This window comes from Elephantulus edwardii, unplaced genomic scaffold (assembly GCF_000299155.1).
Source record: "Elephantulus edwardii isolate Elephantulus edwardi_28Jun2011 unplaced genomic scaffold, EleEdw1.0 scaffold00259, whole genome shotgun sequence".
Lineage (NCBI taxonomy): Eukaryota > Metazoa > Chordata > Mammalia > Macroscelidea > Macroscelididae > Elephantulus > Elephantulus edwardii.
The window spans coordinates 3,186,307-3,207,471 of record NW_006400009.1 but is presented as its reverse complement, the minus strand read 5'-3'; the positions used below and the strand labels follow the sequence as shown (position 1 = coordinate 3,207,471).

The window sequence follows — 21,165 nt, the reverse complement described above, 5'->3', positions numbered from 1 at the left end:
TACAAGAGTGAGGGAGGTTATAAAATCATATGATTTGAATTGGTGAAGTTAGGCATGAGATAAATTCTGAGACTGTTTTTTTAAATGCCATTTATTTAAAAAAAAGAAAAGAAGGAAATAAATGTTGTATTTTCTATGAGAGCCTGGTCATATGTGAGTTTCTCCCCATTTTTAATATACAGAAACATCAGATAATGCAAAGAGTTACAACTGTAATGTAAAGCTGCTGATATTTGTCTGCAGGTCTCTGACTTACCTCCAAAGGCTTACCCAGCACACCAGAAATATCCTTTTCCTTGGTATGAAGGAAAAGACAATGAAATGTACATCTGAGGCTATTTTTGAAGAAATTATCTTAGCTTCTCCTTTTTCATTATATATTTAGTAACAGAGTTCCCCCCTACTCGGTGCAAATTAGAAAGTGGTAACAGATTTATAGAATTGGATGTCCCATTCTGGATTTTTATTGCCTCGCTAGGTATTTATCGGTATAACTTTGGCCTAATCCAGTGGTTGATCTCTCTAAAATTAGTTTATGAAAGCAATTATCCTAAAGCAGAAAGCAGCAGCTAGCCCAATCAGAGGACTCTGGGGAAATGGCTCTACATTGGCTTTTGAAACCACTTTGTGGGGTTGCTGGCAGGGGGCCAGAGCAACGGTGTGCAGGATCAGAGAATGTGCAGAAATAACACTGAAGCAGAAATTTGAGTACGAACAGAGATCTGAGTTTGAGCTTCAGCTTTGCCAATAATTCGCAACGTTTTCTTGTCATGACTCTTGTTGTAAAGTGGGGCATGGGATTCAGCGACCTCCCTGCTCCTCCTGGGTCCCTGGTCAAGAAGACACATACTCTTCAGCCTTCTGGCTTCCTTGTCCTGCTTCTTACAAGACACTCTTTCATGTCCCTACTGATACCTCCCCTCAAGGATTGGTTTTTCTCATCTGTAAGGCACAATCATAGTAGTGCACATTCCCTTGGGTGATTGTAAATTAGACTGCGTACATCCCTGACTTGGTTTCATCATTTCCTAGCTGTGTAACCCTGAGTGACTTACTTAACATCTTTGCCTTACTGTCCTCATAAGTAATATGGGCGTAATGATAGTATCCATATGGTTGTTGTGAGGATTAAGGGTCTGAATATAGGTAAATTGCTTACAATAGTTCCTGGGAAATGGTCAACACTTAATAAATGTTGACTCTGATTGCTACAGAAATGGGGAGATGGTGATGGAGTACATATGTGTGGAAAACTTCAGGAGGAAGCCTGGATGTGCATGGGCACTGAAGAGAAAGAACCAGATGGGGAGTGGGAGCCAGAGGTTGGGAGGCAGGGACTAACTCCATCTGGCCAGAAAGTGATTCATTTCTCCGAAAGGGGAGAGCTTTGGGATACCTTCTGCCTGAGGTATGCCCAGAATGCTTGGCAGTGACAGAAGGTTGGGCTAGGCTCCAGCTATTTCTCTATGTAGAGGCTCTTTAAGGGAATGCATGACATAGCCAAGTGGAGAGTTGCAGCAAAGTGTTGAGAGGCTGCCTCAGTCCTTTCTCCTTTCTTGTGGTAGGCTATATCTTGATTATTACCATATTCATTCATCCAGTACACAATCTCGGAACTCCTGTCCTGTGCAGGTAGACAGCGTAGGGACAGAGAGCACTGGGGAGGGCTGTTTCCCCGGGGAGAATGTGGTCTGAAGAAGAAGACAGATCGATAATTACATGGTCACTCTCCAGTGTGCGAGTGCCAGAATGGGGCGTCCAGGAGGCAAGGACAGACACTTCTGCCTTGGTGCGGATGAGGATGAGGATGATCAGGAAAAGATCTCACTTAGGAAGCATTACTTGAGCTGGATCTTCAAATTATTTTACAATTTCTCCCAAACTTTTTTTTACAATGTTTTAGCAGAAGGGATTGTATAACAATGAAAGAATTTTACTTTTCAAAGAAAAGAGTGAACTGGGGGGAGGTTGGGCAGGGAAAAAGGTGCAACAATGAATGAATGGAAATCCAAAGTCTCTGTAAATTTTTATTAAAATTCATTAATAAAAAATTTTAAAAAGATCCCTTTAGTAGTTATAACAACAAAAGTACTTTTCATAAGGCATCTTACATGTCTGGATATGCTTATAAGGCCAAAACTTTGTGCTAATTTATTTTTTAACTTTCTAATGCTCTCCTTGGAAGGAGGAGTGGCATCCACTTCCGTAATAGCTTGCCTCCAGAAATCCTATGAACCTGGAGAGAGGATGAAAGGCACCCAAGCGTCGAGGACTCTCCTTCATAGTGTTGCTATGAGTTGCCTGCAACTCAATGGCACTTAACAACAACAATGCTCTCCAGTCAGAGCTGTCATTATTACCAAGTTATGGTGATACTTTGAATCAGATGGTTTTGTTTGCAACTGCTACAAGCATGTGGTGTTGTTTTGTTGTGGGTGTTTTTGTTCTTTTTTAAAATTGTGATTTGAATGAAAGTTTAGCAAAAGCTAGTTTCCATTCAAACATTATTTTTATGATATTAATTGCAATATCCACACTGTAGCAACACTGTCTAAATTATTATGGAGAGTAGGGACATCTCCAAATTTTTGAGGAGTTATAATGGCAGTTTGAAGACTAAGGTGGGGCATGATCTTTCTGACCACTGGCTATGAATCTGAGAGCAGGACAGTGAACAAGGATAACAGAAGAAGAATTGGTGTCTTTGAGCTGTGATGTTGGAGAAGAGTACTAAACATCCCGTGGACTGCTAAAAGAACAGACAGATATGCCTTGGAGAGGGTGCAGCCAGAGTGCTCTTTGGAAGCAAAGATTATAAAGCTTTGCCTCACATACTTCAGGCATGTTGTTAGGAGAGGCTACCCCTTAGAGATGATGTTCAGAAAGGCAGAGGGTCAGTGAAGGAGAGGAAGGCCCTCGCCCAGGTGGACTGACATGGTGACTGTCACAATGGGCTGTAATGTGTCAGGAAGAGTGAAGATGGCACAGGATAGAACTGTGTTCAGATCTGTTGTTCAAAGGGTCACGATGGGTTATACTTGATTCAGTGGTAACTAACAACAAGAACAACGACACTCTTCCCATCTATTACTCTTTTTATTCTATCCCTTTCTGCCTTTGGAGCTTGGCTCCTGGACAGATGCTGTCCTTTTGATTTGTATAGTTGATTATCTTAAGAAATGAGTACTTCCTTCTTATTGTTCACTTTACGTTGTTGTAAAAGCCTGCCCTGTTCTGAGACAGTTTCACTGATTCTGACACTATCCCCAGTGCCCCAGTTACTGTATCAATCCATCTCATCCGGGGTCTTCCTTTCCTGCGTTGTCCCTCCACCCTTCTCCAAGCATGATGTCCTTCTCCAAGGACTGGTTCCTCCTGGCCATGTCCCCAAACTATGTGAGATAGAGCTTCAAAATTCTAGCCTCCAAGAAGACACTTGGTTTCACTCTCTCCAAGACAGACCTAATTATTTCTTGACAGTCCATGATATATTCAAAACTCTTCTCCAGCACGACAGCTCGAAGACAGCTATTCTTTTCCTGTCATCCTTAGTAATTTTCCAGCTCTCTGATGCATAGCAAGTAATTGCGAAGACCATGACTTGGATCAGGTACACTTTAGTCTCTAGACTGTTGTTGCTTTTCAGTACTCTGGAGAGGTCCCTGATAGAGGATTTTCCCAATGCAATTTATCTTTTGATTTCCTGACTGCTGGTGTTAAGGATGTTGATTGTTGAGCTGAGCAAGCTGTAATTGTCAACAACCTCAATCTCTTCTCCATCTGTCACGGTTCTGCGTTTTGACCCAGTGGTGAGAATATTTGTCTTCTTGATGTTAAACTTCAATCCATATTGAAGATTACAATCCTTGATGTTCTGCTGCAAGCACTTCAGGTCTTCTTCAGTTTCAGCAAGCAAGGTTGTGTCATCTGTATTACATAGGTTGTTGATGAGTCTTCCTCCAATCCTGATGCCACATTCCTCCTCATAAAGGTCTGCTTCCTGAATGATCTGTTCTGCATATAGATTGAAAAGGTATGGAGACAGGATGCATCCCTGACACACTCCTTTCCTGGTTTTGAACCATGCAGTGTTTCCTTGCTCTGTCCTGAGTACTGCTTTCTGTCCAAGTATAGGCTTCACATAAGCACAATCAAGTTTTCTGGGATTCCTGTTTTCCTCAAGGTTAGCCACAATTTGTTGTGATCCACACAGTCAAATGCCTTTGCATAGTCAATGAGACACAGATAGATATTCCTCTGGTACTCTCTGCTTTCTGCCAAGATCCATCTGACATTGGCAATAATGTCTGTAGTGCTACGACCTCTTCTAAATCCAGCTTGTATAATTCTATAATTCAAATTTATACACCAACAACTTGAGCCAAAGAGGAAGAAATAGATGATTTCTACCAACTGTTGCAGTCAGAAATCGATTGAACATTAAACAAGATGGATTAATAATAATAATGAATGACTAAAACGGGAAAATTAGGAATTTCTCATGAAGAAGGATCTGTATTTGGAAAATATGGACTTGGCAACAGAAATGTGGCTGGGGATAGAATGATAGAATTTTGTACAATTAATGATTTATTCATACCAAATACCTTTTAAAAGAAATATGAATGCAGTCTATACACATGAATTTCACCTGGTGGGATGCACAGGAACCAGATCGATTACATCTGTGGGAGGAATCTTTGGAGAAATTCAGTATCAACAGTGAAAACTAGGTCAGGTGCTGATGTGGAACAGACCATCAACTACTCATATGCAAGTTCAAATTAAAGCTAAAGAAGGTTAAAACTTGAAAACCCTGGACAGTAATTTTTTTTCTTTCTTGACTGCAGTTACCAGGGTGTTAGTTGTGTATCCAAGTACAATGAAATTATCGACAATTTAAGAGTTTTCTCCATCTAACATGATGTTGCCTATTAGTCCAGTGGTGAGGATATTTGTTTTCTTGATGTTGAGATGTAATCCATATTGAAGGGTGAGTTCTCCAGTCTTCCTCAGTAAGTGCCTCCAGCTTTCTTGACTTTCTGCAAGCAAGGTGTGTCATCAGCAAAAGCAGGTTGTTGATGGGTCTACCTCTAATCTTGATACCACGTTCTTCTTCATATAGTCCAGCTTTTTAAATTATTTGCTCAGTATGAAAATGATATAGAAGATATGAAGAAAGGATACAACCCTGACCCACACCTTTCCAGATTTTAAACCAGCAGGTCATAGTTGACATTTATTATTGACTAGGTGGCCTAGTGACAAGAAGCTGCACTGAGATCCCAAAGGCATGCGGTTCAAGGCCATCAGCTGCTGTACGGGAGAAGGATGGGCAATCTCCTCCTGTGCAATTAACTGTCTCTGAGAACCCACCAGAGGATCAGCTATGGGTCACTTCTGGCTCTGCAGTACACAACAACAAACATGTCGCTTAAGTAGAAAGTGATAGAGCTACGTTTTGAGTTCAGCTTTCTCTGACTCTGTGCTTGTGGTGAACTGTAGTTGTTCATTGAATAAATGTCTAGAATTTTCTCTTCAGCTTGTAATGATTGATGATAATAAAAAAACTACATAATCAGCACTCTTTATATACTAAGCACTATGCTACCAGCTTTAAATGTGTTACCTCTCTTGATCCCGTAACAAGTTTTAAGGCAGGCACCATTACTGTGCTCATGTTACTCATGAGGAGACAGAGGCCCAGAAAGGTTAACGTCAGAATTTCAAGTCCACGCTTCATGATACTATTCCAGGAGTTCTCCTATTCATTGATACACCTTTCTCTTTCTTGCAACAGGTTTTGACAGGCCTTGCAGCCTGTGCTAAGTGAATGGCAGGGGCAAAGGGCCCGTGTCGCCATTTCCCAGCCTCCGATTGATGCCCTCCTCTGAGCGTGGCCCTGCTTCCCTGAAATTCCAGGAGTTGGTGCTTTCTGAGGCAGGGCATTTCCTTTTGTTTTTCCTAAAGGAAACAAATTCTGTGACGGGATATCCTCTGCTGTGTTTTCATGTTATCCAAGGGAAAGAAATAACAGGACAGGTCTGTTCAGGAAGAATGGAAGGCAGGTCATTTGTGTGCTGGAGGAAAACCTATAAATGCTGTGTTGAGGGTCATTCCTGGCCTTTGGTTTTCTAAGAAGCATGTTGTCATGTGCTGTCGAGTCGCTTGTGACTCATAGCGACCCCAGGTATAACAGCTCTGAACCCTGCTCTATCTTGAGGCAACCCTATCATCTCTGATCACCTATCCTTGTTACCCCAGTCACTTAGTCAATCCATCTCATCAAGCATCCTCCTCTCTTGTGCTGTCCATCCACCCTCCCAAGCATGATGTCCCTCTCTAGGATGTTCCTCCTTGCAACATGCTCAAAGTGTGTCAGGCTGAGAGCTTTTAGACTTAGGGCACTCTTCTGCCCTGAGGGTGGTTCCAGGCAGTGACTTCTTCCCCTGGTCTCAGTGTCTCCCCTCCAGGACAAGCAGTTCTGCCCTAGGATCCGCAGGACTATCTTGCTTCAAAGCTGAGGACTTGAGCTTGGCCTCCTGTTTGTTATCTTGTTACTGCTGCCCTTTGAGAGAGTAGAGTTTCTAGTCAGATAAGAGAAGAGGAAATCTTCTCAAAGCCCTTGTTGGTGTGGGAGAAAGAACCAAGACAGCTGCTCTAAGGATGCTTTGCTCTCTGTTCTTTGAAGGAACCCACTGAATTGGGCCTCACTTTGTCCGTGAGACCCAGAGTTTGAGCAGCATTTTTACTTCCTTTACTTTTCTTTCTGCCTTCCCATATGAAGCAAGTGGTAGGAAGAAAAGAGCCTTTGACTCATAACTAATCACAGTGTAAGATCAAAGAGAGGGAAGGAGCAATTAGAGCAGCCGCAAGCCCCCTTTCTTTTAAGAAGTCATTTTGGAAATGCTCTCAGGCAGGAGTGGACCCAAACAGGATAGGGGGCGTGGAGAGATGGAAAACCTTGTAATTTTTGCCCGTGAGGTGGGTTTTATGAACAGTAGGAAGTTGAAAGCTATGTGGGTAGTCCTAGCCAGGGAGGTTTTAAAAACAGAAAGTATAACCTAAGGAGTGTGTTCAGGAAATGTTCCTTCATTTCCCTAGCTGATTGTCATGAGCTTGAGAATTTGTTTTTTTTTTTTTCTTACAAAATGAACACTTTTATTTTCTATGCACAGGTGATTCAGAGTTTATAGAAAAGTGTGTGTTGGGGTTGGAGAGGTGGAGTGGTGAGCACCCAAGCAGGGAGCTTCCAGTGCAGATGAGCTTGAGAATTTAAGCGTGAAACTTACAGTGAGAAAGAGAGAAAGGGAAAGGGAGAGCTGGTTTCTGGCACTACCTCTTCTTGGCTTGGCTGTGCATGCCGTTTGGGGGCAGGTTTTATGCCCAGGAATCTTTTGTGGCTAAAGGCTAAAAGGCTGCCTGCCACTTGTCACACCTGGCCCCTTTGGGACCCACCACAGCTCTGAGAAGGTATTTTCTTGGACAGTATCTGATAACTTCTGTCCCCCCAGGATATGTTTAGGGTGAAAAATCACTGGTCTCTAGGGTGAAGTCTCAGTTTGCAGGAGCTGAGGGTTTCCTGAGCCCAGGAAAGTCCCAGGCAACCCAGGATAGTTAGGGTCACCCTGGGGCCTTAACTCAGAGGGATGTCACAGAGGTCGTCTGGGGCCTTGGGACATAGCTTTCCTTCCTTGGTATGTATTCAACAAGAATAGTTAATGGATCTCTGCTAGCTAGCGGTCTGAGACTAATCTGGTCCTGGAATCTGCTGGTCCAGGCCGAGCAATCACGCAAGGTAATTGACTTTCCCAGTTTATGGCTACTTAGGGGTGGTGGTGGCTGCCTAGAGGGGATGGAGGCCCACTCGTGAGAACTGGGGGCTCTTGTGTTCTTTTATGACCCGCATGTCTCAGGAAAGGGAGACTTTCTTCTTCCTCAGGAATGAAACAATGATTTAGAAAACACAAAGGAAATGATGCTAGTTTATGGCTCTCCTTTTGTGGACATAGAGTGGAAGAGAGAGGGGAAAGGAACGTGTTTTCTTGGGCCTAGACATTGTGAAGGGGAAGTTTTAAGCTTGTAGGTAGGAAGAGCTTACCTAGTTGGGAACAGCTGGGGAGTATGACATCTGATAGTGGGGACTCTGGGGCCTGGGTAAGTTGGCAGGAATAATGTAGGGTGACCACCCATCCTAGTTTTAGTACTGAAACTCCCATGTCCTGGGAAAACACTCAGTTGTGGGCAAACCAGTTCGGTTGGTTGCCCTGGTGGAGGCACAGGCCCGAGGATAGGCACGGAACAGTTTTGAGAAGAGCTGAGAACTCAGAGCTGTTTTGGAAGAAGTTAGGAGTCCAGAATTTAAATCACTCCCCACCCTCCCACTCCCTAATTTTTTTTTAAGCGTTCTGAATCAAGAAAACAAAATGTATGTGCAGCCTGGGTCTTCCTGGGCATCCCTAGTGTGTGAAAGCAGCTGGAGCCTGGCTGGAGTAGCTACTCTCTCTCTGAGCCAAGCAGCAGCTGGGAGTGAAAGGTCCCAGGCATGGGGATTGTTTTGGGGTGGAATGGATGCTGGGATCAAAACTGCAGCAGTCTCAAATCAACCTGTTCTGCTTTGTGGTTTTTTCCTAAAGTTCTTTTTGGAAAATCTCCCCTCAGACTATCTGCCATTCTGCAGGAGGGAGCTGAGGTGGAGAATGACTATGGCCTTCTCCCTTATAATTCTGATCTGGAGGGCCAGCTTCAGCAGCCGGGGAGGGTTCCACCGGCACACGTTGGCTTTCTGAGCACCCCACCGGCCTGCTCCAGCCAGTCTCCTCCCCTGGCTCTTAGGAAAAACACATACACCTGAGCAAGAACTATTTCTGTCCTTTAGTCTGTGGCATAAATGTGTCCCGTGACCTTTTACAATAACTCCGCTCTCCTTTCTCTGAGAATGTGCCCAAAGATATTCTTTTTCTTTTATATATTGGATAACACGTGAATGCTGGCGTTCTGAGGGGTTTGCAAGTGAGTCTTTTGCTCCACTCGATATGAGCTCCACTTTCGGCGCTTACCACTGAACCCCAGAGCCAAGGCCTGGCACACAGGTACTCAGATTGAGCTGTGAACAATTTGTTATTGGGAATGAGGGCAGTAAGCTAAAGCCAGAGGTTCTCTAAAGCACCCAGGAAGCTTTAAAAAAAAAAAAAATCTCAGCGCCTGGGCAGCACACATACCTGTTGCATTAGAATCCCTGGTGGATAAGGCCTAGGCATCAGCATTTTTAAAACTCTTCAGATAATCTTAGAGTGCCGGCAAGTTTGAGAACCAGTGCTGTAGGAGCTTGTTACTCAAAGTGTGGCTTGTGAATGCTCAGCTGCAAGCATCACCTGTTAGAAATGTTGCAGCTCAAGATCCATTTGAATCAAGAACTACTGAATCAAGAACCTGCTCCGTTTAGGGAATTTTCAAAAATTGTGATAATATATATCAACTTAACACATTGCCATCCAGTGGGAATCAACTTACAGCCGACTCTCCAGTGGATTTTCAGAGGCTTTAAATCACACAGGAGGAGATTGCCCATCTTTCTTCTACAGAACGTCTAGTGGATTTGAACTCCCCGCCTTTAGGTTGGCAGCTCATAACATAACATTTGCTGTTTCAATACTTCTCCAGAGTACAATTTAATGACATTAATTTTTTTGTCATTATTTGTTTCCAAAATTATTTAGGGTGATAAAAAAATAATTAACCTTTTAATAATGACTCCAGGAGACTCACAGTCACTTTAAGAAGCATTGATGAAGGTTGTGGGGGACACAAAGAATCCTCTGATAACTAACTAATCTTTCCATGATTGAAATACTTTCTGCTTTGAGATCTTCTTGTCGATACTGTATTTTCGGTTATGGAAAACATGTTGAAATCATGGAAACATTTTTTGAAATAGTATAGATTTTGAAACAATTATATGGGACACATATATATCCCAAGTGGACAAATATATCCTATGTAGCAAGACTGGTGGAGTGAACTCAGCGTTTTAGGATTCTCTGCTGGATAGCACCATGTAATACAAGTGGGATAGGAGCTTCCCAAGAAACAGTAGAGGCTGAAAATGTTGGTGGACAAGATATATCTGTGGGTCATGACAGAGTTAAGGCTCATGAAATGGAGAGTAATGGTAAATAAGACTGGGAGACAAAGGCACTGTTCTGCATCCTATTTTAATGAGTAGCGACTGATATGGAAAGCTCTGACGTAGCCATCTAACGTGCAACTATTGATCTCTCTGTGTTGGTACAAAGAAGAGCAAAGAAAACCAAAGACATAGAAACAGTCCAGAGGATTTAATGGAACATGTACACCTCAGCTGCCATGACCTTGAGACCAGAGCTGGATAATACCTGCCCACCACTGCTGATTGTTCTAAGAGAGATCACAGTAGAGGGTCCTGGGGAGAAAAATGTGGAACAAAACTCAAATTAATGAAAACACTAGGCCAGGCTTGCTTCTGAGCTGGTAGGATAGGTACTAGAAGAACCCCTGAGACTATGGCCCTTAGTCATCCTTCAAGCCTGGAATTAAACTTATCTCTGTGACTCAACTTTCAGTCAACAGTAGATAGACTGATAAGGAGAACAAAAGCACTATGACAATACATCCTTGCTCCTTAGAAGAATCAACCAAGGGTGGGGGGTGGGTGGGAGAAGAGGGGTGAGGATGAGTAGAGGTGAAATCACAGCATTGCACAATTTTGTGGGTGGAGAGAGCAGGTAAAGGAAAGGAGAAAGATTCAGCAGGGACCTGAAAAGACAGGGCAATGATAGGCATAACCAATGGTGATTAAGTTTATAAAACATAATGCATTGGAATTGTATCAAATTAAATTGTATAAAACACAATGTGAATGAAGAATTGTGTGTAACACAATGTATATGAACTTTGTAAGCAAACTAAGATAAAACTAAAGTTAAAAGAAAAAGGAGGACTCAACTAAACAAGATCAAATGGTCGGCATTTACACAAGGACAAAGTAGATAGGGATAGGCTAGAAGGACTGAGGGAAACCAGAATCTCAGGGAGGAGATGGGAAGAGTGCCCATACAGTGTTTTGTGTACCATCGAGTTGGAACCAGCCTGTAGTTGACCCTTCAGTGAGTTTTCAGAGGCAGTTAATCACACAGCAGAAGATTGCCTATGTTTCTCCTGATACGATGTGGAGACTGTATTTAGTATTACAAAATAACATGTGTTATGCATGGTTGAATGGGAAGCCAATTTGCTCAGTGAATTTCACTCCACGTCTAATAAAAAGTTGGGTTATTTTTGTGGTTTGTCTTTTTAAAGGCTGGGAGGTAGGCCAGGGCTGCCCTGATAAAGGCCAGGCTGGAAAACTTGGACTTTATTGGATAGGCAGTGGAGAGTGATGGGAAGATTTTGATTTGATTGTGTTTTATGGAATTGATCCTAGGATCAGGTATCTTAGCATGTCAATACCTTCTCCTCCAGGTGCTGCTCCCAGCAGCCAGCTTGCTGCAGCTCATGGACGTTCGGCAGAACTGCTGTGACTTCCTGCAGTCTCAGTTGCATCCCACCAACTGCCTGGGCATCCGCGCATTTGCAGACGTCCACACTTGCACCGACCTTCTGCAGCAGGCCAACGCCTATGCAGGTAATGGGAGCTGGGCTGCTGCATCTCCTCTGAACCGGCATAGTTAATAACCTGGTCTGCTGTGGACTCAAAATTATGAGCAGTGGCTTCTGCTGCGCTGCAGTTGTAATTTAGTTAGCAGGACAAGGCACAGGTGGAAAGATAATTAACAATAGAAATGATTAGCCCTTTGTCAAGTAGAGTGTGATTAATTGTCCAGTGGATGATACAGGCAGTAATTTCATAAGGAAAGAGAACTGAGAAGATGTGGTGTGGGAAGAGTAATCTGAGCTATGTCTTGAGATTAGTCTTTTTTATCATTGTTATTTAAGACAATTTAAATTTTGATCCAAGTGTTCTATGAGCACAATTAGTACACCAAATGCTGTTGTGAACCTGATAGTAAAGGTCTACCACTTTATCTGTCACCTAAGGTCTTGTTCTCCAGAATTAATCATGTTCAGTTCTAAGATAACAGCAGTTTCTGATTCCGCTCCAAGTTAGTTTGTCTCTCATTTACCTCCCTATACCCAAATTGCTCTGGTCTAGTGGTGTGGAGTTGTGCTGCCAACCTAAAGGTATGTTGTTCAAATCCAAGAACTACACTGCCCCAGAAAGATGCACGGTCTCCTCCTGGGCAGTTAACAGCCTCTGAAGGTCAGCGTTGAGTTGGTTTTGACTCCACAGGACATGACAACAGTAACACCTAAGCAGTATGCTTACTCTGCTGTGCTTTGATTCATTAGCTGAGACAGTATCGGTTGAATTCTAATGGGGTTGCTATTTCATACTTCTACTTAGACATGTATGTGTCTCTTTCATTTGTTCTACTGACATCATCCCCACACTGAGTGAAGTCATGTATTATAGCTACAGATTTTTTCTTATCTGTGAGCATTTTTTCAACTGGAAGTTAATGATTGCCTTTTCTCTGTGCTTTCTGTGTGTCTCTACCATCAATTCTTACCAGATACGAATGAATACTCCTCAGTACATCAGATGATCTATTGATTCCATTTTCTTTTTCTGAGACCACCCTCTGCTTCCAGAGCTTGTCTTCCTGTTATTTTAATGAGGTTTGGGGGAGGAGTGAAGATGGATGTGAGTGTTCAGTCAACCATGTTAACTGGAAAGAAATCTTCATTGCTACTTATTTCAGCTTGAAGATAAAGGTCATGGATGACCCAGGGAATAGACCTGGTCATTTAAATGGATCGATTTAGTCATGGCCACCTCTTCCCTCTGCACTAAAGAATCTCACTCTTCCTCCTGTGCAGACTGACACTCTGGTGCTTGCTGTTTGGTTCTGTGCCGTCTGTCCAGCCAGTGTCTGGAAATTAACTGAGGTCCTGCTGGCTGCCCACCTGCCAGCTCTTTGTGCTGTGTTAGCCCCTTGGTATACCAGATGAGAAGCATTTTGTTCTGTTTTTTGGATCCTTTTGTTCTTTGGTCAAGCCCTTGGCTCAAGAGCCTGTACATACTCTCATTTCTTGATGATGTCTGTTACTGAACCTACAAGTGGGACCCAGAGTGAAGATGATGATGATGATGATTTTTGTGAAGGATTCAGGTAAGCCCAGTAGTTTACCCGAATCTGCTGTCTCCTGGATCTTAGCTTGCTGGGCTCTGCTGTCCATTTTGTGTCCCTTTCCTTGCAAATTCTCTACCTTTCTTAACCTTTCATCAGGGTGCCTTCTCTCTCCATGGAGTGGGCTCCCCAGTCCTGCCTTTGCTGATGCCACTTTCTTGAAAGATGTGCTTAGACAGTGGAGCCCAGAGCTTAGTCAAGGCCCAGGCCCACATTAGAAGATCTGCTGGTGCAGTGGCAAAGGGGGCATGCTTAGATATCAGGACTTGTCTCCTTCCTTCTTTGTCTCCCCTTCTGACCCTCCCCTTCACAACTGTGTGCCTCACTCATCCCGCCCTTTGTGGTTGGACAACACAATCCTTGGGTATTTGGGAAATGTCATGAATCTCAACTTTTAACAGAGTCTCCTGGGTTTTCTGACTTGGCTTTCCCCTCCATTCTGTATCTGTGTCTTCTCTCTGTCACTATCAGGTGATGAAAGATCCGTGGGAGAGCTGGGAGGTGTTGTAGGAAACACACATTTACTACTAGCAGCTTCCGGGCTAACCGTTGTCACGGTGCCTGGGCGCTGCCAGCAGTGTGGACACAGTATGCACAAGTGCATATGCAGAGACCCTGATGGGTTATTTTTGGCTAGCATTTATTGAGCTCTCACACTGGGTCACACTGTATGCTAAGATTTTATGTGCATCACCTTGTTACTCAAGGTACAGCTGAACAAACAGAAGAACAGAGAGGTTCAATAATTTTCCGAGGTCACCTAGCTAGTAGAGACAGAGGCAGGATTCAAACCTAGGCAGTATTGACTTCAGAGTCAGTGTTTATAATGACTTTATAATGTTCCACTGCTTCCAGAGTGAGTTTGGACATAAGGCAGCCCTGTGAAGCAGTAACTCAGGAGTGTAGGCGGCTAGAGCTGGTGTTTTGCATTAGGAGTGTGTGCCTGGAAGACTGTCCCATGTAATCCCCAAGTACTGACTACCCAACCAGACAGTGGAGACACTCAGCTGTCTCTGCTAGACGCAAGATGTTTAGTCGTCTTGTGGAGGGGGCTGTGAGATTGTAGGTGACTTCTTCTTGTCTCTTTCCCCACTGGCTGAGTGGGCCTTTGCACTTCCAGCGTTGATCAGCATGGTGCTAAGGCTTAGCACCTCCTCCTCCCTGCCTCTGGGCCCTTCCGTGGAGCCTGTAACCAAGTCCTGGAGAGCTTTCTTTGCAGCCTCTGCCATGCACAACAGTGAGATCATATTTTTGAAGGCGCTATGATAAGGCAGGATTGATAAGAACATGATGAAAAGACACGAAAAGAAGCATTGTGAAAGTAACACTCTAGAGAAGCGAGCATATTAAATGTGATCTATGCTTATGTACCCTATCCACTCAGTGATGTAAACCCACTTTGTGTCCTCTGTCTCACACTCCTTGACTTTAGATGGAAACCGATATTCTTATTCATCTTTGCTTCTTGAGACAAAGCTGCCTCCTCCTTAAGTGTCAAGTGTGAGCAGCTACTAGGGTCATATACCAGGGTCAGTGTTGGCCCCTATGGCCACAGCGTAGCTGGACAGTACAGGCTGGGGAAAGCCCTGTACAGTGACGGACTTTGCTGGGCCTGCACCCTGAGGTCAGGAGATATTTTAAGCTAACTAATCCTAAGCAGGGACCCACTTCCTAAACAACAAGCCTCTGGCAACTCTATGATTTTAGAGAAATGATTATAGTTATAGAATAGGGTTCAGGTCTTTCGTTCATAGGGTCACTATGAGTCGTGCTCGACTTGATGGCAATCAACAACAACAACAACAACAATAATTCTAAGGGGATGGAGATCTGGTGGCCTAGTGGCAAGAAGCTGTGCTGCAATCCCAAAGGCACACAATTCAAGGCCACCACCTGATCTGTGGGAGAAAGATAGGCAATCTCTTCTCATGTGATTAACTGCTTCTGAAATTCCACTAGAGGGTCAGCTGTGGGTGGTTTCCGACTCTACAGTATATAACAACAGCAACAGCAGCAGCAATCCTAAGGGGACCTTCCTTATCATAACTAGAAAGCAGACCAGTCAGCACTTTGGAGCTTACTGACCCAGGACCCATTTTCTTTTCTCTTTGGCAGGGTTGATAGATGCTACCCTGCCTCTCAGGGTGGTTTTGGGATCTGTGGGGGTGGGGATAGGGAGGAGTTGTTGTAAGTGCCATCAAGTCATCTATGACTCATTGCAGCCCTATTGAACAACAGATCCGAACTTTGTCCCACCCTGTGCCATCCTCATGGTATGATGGAGCCCACTGTTACAGTCACTGTGTCAATCCATCTCTCGTTGAAGGTCTTCCTCTCTTGCTCTGACCCTTTCACAGCAGGATCTCTTTTTATATGGACTATTGCCTCCTGACGACATGCCCAAAGTATGTGTGATGAACTTTTACTATCCTTACGTTTTAAGGAGCACCCTGGTTGCACTTCCTCCAACACAGGTCTGTTTGTCCCTCTGGCAGTCCATGGGATATTCAGTACTCTTATACAACACCATAATTCCAAGGCATTGAGTCTTCTTCTGTAATTCTTATTCATTGTCCAACTTTCAGATGCATAGCAAGTAGTTGAAAATAGCATGGCTTGGATCAGGTGACTCATTGCTTGTTAGCAATTTGGAGAGTTCCTTGACAGCAGATTTTTTCAGTGCAACATGCCTTTGTACAAAAGTAGATGCCACCCAGGGTGGAGTATTGGTGTGTCTTCCAGCCAACATCCTCATCTGTGGTGAAAGCCCTCAGTTGGGCTCAACTGCAGGGCCAGGAATCTTCAGGCCACTCCTTGCTGTTTGTGAGGTCTGTGTGCACCTTGGAGAAAAAGATAATTTCATTTCTTATTTTGGTTTCTCTTTATCCAAATGCCCAGTATTCAGATCCAGTACTGGTTCCCCACTCTCTCCATTCTCTGCCCAGCTGGGCTCTGGTGTTACTCTACAGCCCTCAACTTTGACTCTGGATTTTGTTCCAGAAAAACTTTCCCAAGATAAACTTTCTATTGTTATTATTGTAATAGAAAAACCATCTTTTATGGTGTGGAAAAACAGGTAGAAAGAACATAAAAACCAATTTTACCTAGAGAGAACCACAGGCAGCATCTTAGTGTATGTCTCCAGATCTTTCATTGCATAGGTATGTTTCCTAGCTTGGGAAAAATATTTTAGCAGTATATTCTGAACAGTATTATAGGAAGGTCCATCAACAATCTGCGTTATACAGATGACACAACACTACTTGCTGAAACTGAGGAAGACCTGAAGCACTTGCTGTAGAAGGTCAAGGACTGCAGCATTCAATATGGATTGAAGCTCAACATCAGGAAAACAAAGATTCTCACCACTGGGCCAATTGTATCAGGATAGACAATGAAGAAATTGTGATTGTTAACAGCTTCAGTTTGTTTGCCTCCAAAATCAACACTCTTGGTACCAGCAGCCAGGAAATTAAAAAAAAAATTGCATGGGGAAAGTCTGCTGTCAGAGACCTCTCCAAAGTACTGAAGAGCAATAGTGTCATTCTGTAGACTAAGGTATTCCTGAACCAGGCCATAGTCTGCAATTACTTGCTATGTATCAGAGAGCTGATCAATGACTAGGAATGACAGGAGAATTGATGCCTTTGAGCTGTGATGCTGGAGAAGAGTGTTGAATATTCCATGGACTGCTAAGAGAACAAACAGGTTTGTCCTAGAGAGGGTGAAACCAGGATGCTCCTTGGAGGCAAGGATTCTGAAGCTCTGTCTGATATACTTTGGGTATGTTGCAAAGAGGGACCAGTCCTTGGAGAGGGATGTCACGCTTAGGAGGGTGGAGGAACAGCATGAGAGAGGAAGACCCTCTATGAGATGGATTGATTCAATGACTGGGGTACTGGGAGTAGGTATGTCAGAGACTATAAGATTGGCACAGAATAGAGTAGGGTTTAGGGTTGTTGTACATAGGGTCGCTTTGAGTCACAGACAACTTGACAGCACATAACAACAACAACAACATTCTGAACATATTTCCATGCAGTGGATAAGTTTCCATAATTTCATCAAAAATAACCCTTTAGCAGTTGCACTTAACAAATGCCCTTTTATCCTCTAGGGAGTACTGGTGGCCAGGTAGTAAGGAGCTGTACTGTCAACTCAAAGGCACATGGTTCTAATCCACCAGTTAAATCTGTGAGAGAAAGATCAGTAATCTCCTCCTGTATGTTTTACAGCGTCTGAAAACCTGCTGGAGGGTCACCTGTGGTTCAATTCTGACTCAACAGAACACATTGTACTCAAGATAAAAAAAAATACAAACAGTGTACATAGTCATCAAATGCAGATAAATCTTGCCCTCTCCCAGTAGGAGCAGGGAGTATATCTTGTATATATTTTAGAATATAAGGAGAATTGATGCCTTTGAGCTGTGGTGCTGGAGAAGAGTATTGAGAATACCATGGACTGCTAGGAAAACAAACAGATTTGTCCTGGAAAGGGTTAAACCGGGTGGTTCCTTGGAGGCAAGAATTCTGAGGCTCCGTCTAACATACTTTGGACATGTTGTGAGGAGAGACCGGTCCTTGGAGAGGGACATCATGCTTGGGAGGGTGGAGGGACAGTGCAGGAGGGGAAGGCCCTCTATGAGGTGGATTCATTCAGTGACTCGGATAATCGGGATGGGTGTATTAAAGACAGTGCAATTGGCACAGGACAGAACAGAGTTTAGGGCTGTTGTACATAGGGTCGCTATGAGTCGTAGGCGACTCGACGGCACATAACAGCAACAAGAACATAAGTGTATTTATAATAATATAGAAATAATATTTATAGATTATTATTTTAAGTTGTTCTAATAGAAGCAACCATATTAATTGTACTTTTTTACTATATTAATATCAGAACCTTGTGTATAACTGTCACATTATTTTTATTAGACTATTAATGTAAATAATAACCACTCTCTGGTGGTTCAAGTCTACCAGTCGCTCCACAGGAGGGAGATGGACAGCTCCTTCTATGCAATTTACAGCCTTGGAAAACTGCTGGAGGGTCAGCTCTGAGTCGGTTCTGACTTGAGGATGATGAGTTTTCACGTATATAAACCATTATTTATCTTATTAGTCCTCTATGATGTTTCTGGTTCTCTTTCATATAAAGAAACCTTGCATACTCCACTGAGAAATTTTGCACATCATATTTTGAAGTATGTTTGCTAATACACCGACTGTAGGGATAATCTTAGTTCTGTGATTGCTGGCTCAAGAGAATGTACGTTCACTTAGTTTTGATAATATTGCTAAATTATTCTCCCTACAAAATGTAACTTTATCTTTAAGGCCTGTTGTGCCTCTGACGAGTCTTCAGCTTTCCCGGTGAGAGCACCCGGGAAGCAGAGGTAGGACAATTTTGTGGAATTGGCACCCCACCCCTCCTCATCCAGCTGCCCGTTGGACTTCCTGTTTGGAACAGCTTTGTCCCTTCCTGCTGTGGCAGTCCCTCCTGCTTCCTCTAAATCCAGTTTCCTTCCAGGGCTGTGGCCTCAGATTTGTGCTGTGATGTGTATTTTCCTGGGGGAGGGTATGAGGGTCCCCGCATTTAGAAGCTGATTGCTTGGACCCCTGCCCCAGTTGAGAGCAGCACAGCCTCCCTGGGTAGCTAGTAACCAGGAGAAGGCCCTCGTGTTTTGTACAGCCTGTTTCTTATTCCTCAGTAGTGCTGAGCCACTGCTTAATCTTTAACCTCAGAGGCCAGGGCCTCAGTTTATGGGGACTTTGTTGTTTGGTAATTGGGTGGCCCTGCACTGGGCCATCAACATAGCTGGTTGAGAGGGATTTTAATGGGACCCCATTAACGAAATGGCAATTAAAATTCTTCAGACATGTTGTTTACATCAGTCTGCCAAAGCTGAGCAGAAACCTTCCAGCTAAGGGGTAGAAAAGCCATCGGGCTTCACGTGTTCAAGAAGAGAAATGGCTTTTTAAAATTTAAATTCACTGCAACAACAATAACAAAGGCAAAATATTTTGAAAACATAAATCTCTGACTCAGCAGCGGTCGTCTTGTGAAATTGCTGCTCCAAACCTGACATCATAAAATAATCATGATGATGATTATGGTGTGAGCGGCTACCGTTTTTAAACACCTACTATGTACCAGGCACGATACTCTATCCTTCATAGATACTACTTCATTTTGCTAGTGTAGCAAACATTATTTTCCCAATTTGTAAGTGAAAAAAACCCTCAGACTCCATAAAATTTTAATAGCTTGCCCAAGGTCACGCAGCTTGTAAGGGGCAGGGCCAAGACTCACAGCAAGGCCGTTCTGACTCCAGCTCACGTTCTGAGTCCCACTCTTTCTTTTCCTGTCCACCGGGCCAACTCAGCCCATCTCTCCACAGTCGGTGCCTCACTCCTGCTTCTGCTTGATTTTCTTCTTCTGACTAGAAAAGGGCTAATAAAGTAGTAGTGCAGCTGCAGATAGTTCTTGTGGCTAGCTAGTCTTTCATTGGGGTTTTAGGGAATTTCTTTCGTTTCTTCTATTGTCTGAACAACTGAGAACTTGGTTGTTGGATCAAAAGCACTGGGCAATTTTCATATAGCCCTGTGTGTGCGTGCGTGCATACACATATGCGTGTACTCGGTTTAAGTGTTTGACTGCTAATCAAAACACCCTCTACTGGAGTGTGTGTGGGGGGGGGGAGGAGAGAGAGAGAGAAAGAAAGGGACAGGGACTGATAGGCAGATAGATAAAAGGAAAAAGAGAGAAACTCTAAGGGGCGGGGCCAGAGTGGGGAAAGAGAAAAGGTGAGTGTACACATATTTCTGGAATTAAGTCGACATGGAAAGAGCTCTTTACCCACTTGATCCAGGGAGGATGAAGGTAGTAATATTTAGAATCTGAGGACTGGTGGTCGTGACCCTTTTAGGAAAAGGCCAGTGTGGGTCTGTTACTTTCTTGTGGGAGCTGAATCATCTCTATGAGCAGAGAAACAGTTAAATATTGATTTAAGAAAGCTTGCTTCTTCCCTCCAAAAATAGGGCAGTATGGGCAGGGAGAGAGATTTCAGGCAGTCTGTCTTATTTTCTTAACCTTGTTAAAATCTTTGAGTCTATTTGTGTATCCACCTGTCTGCCCGTCTCTGCTGAGGATGTGGGCAATGGCAGGGTTAGAGGCTCTCACACCTGTTCCGTGGGGCCCCTGGCCTCACAAAGGATGGGATTTGCTGCACTCGTCAGCAGCTACCCTACTCAAAGAGGTCACAGTTGGGTCATGAGCTCTATTTGTTTGGGGCTTGAAACTTAGGTTTACAACATCCCCAAAGAGGGATGAGGAGCCTTAGGGCTAGTTTGGGATGTTGTATGATCTGTGGACAGTTCTGAAACTCAATGGTTTTAGAAACCTACTGTGTGCAGACATGGTGCTGGACACGAGTGATTCGGCTTCTAACGAGATAGACTTAGTCCCTTCCCTCCTATGTATGAAGGAAAGGAAATGAACAACAACAAAGAATAGTGGTAAATAAAGGCAATATTTTCACTGTTTCTTCTTGAAGGTTTTTGAGAACACAGAAAGCCACTTTACTTTAGGAACCGAGTGGACAGAGAGATCTCAATTTAGTAGTTAGTCTTGGAATTTGAACCTAGTACTGACTCCAAAATGTTTGAGACTACTACAATTAGGGTCTCCACGCTTTATTTTTAAAAAAGGTCTTTAGATTGATTCTTACTCATTGTCTTCTCTTCTCTCGTTCACTCTCTCTTCCTGTTGTTGTTATGTGCCGTCGAGTCGTTTGCGACTCATAATGACTCTATGGACAACAGCCCTAAACTCTGCTCTATCCTGTGCCAGTCGCACTGCCTCTGACACACCCATCCCGATTACCCCAGTCACTGAATCAATCCACCTCATAGAGGGTCTTCCCCTCCTGCGC

At 43.6% G+C, this 21,165-nt stretch overlaps 1 protein-coding gene across 1 annotated transcript in view; it reads left to right on the top strand.

Moving 5' to 3' along the window:
- Nucleotides 1-21,165, top strand: part of KLHL3 (kelch-like family member 3) — a 177,903-nt gene that overhangs the window by 68,847 nt on the left and 87,891 nt on the right. The window contains exon 5 of the mRNA XM_006899495.1: nt 11,500-11,662. Coding sequence (XP_006899557.1) covers nt 11,500-11,662 — 163 coding nt within the window. The remainder of the gene's footprint in view (nt 1-11,499; nt 11,663-21,165) is intronic.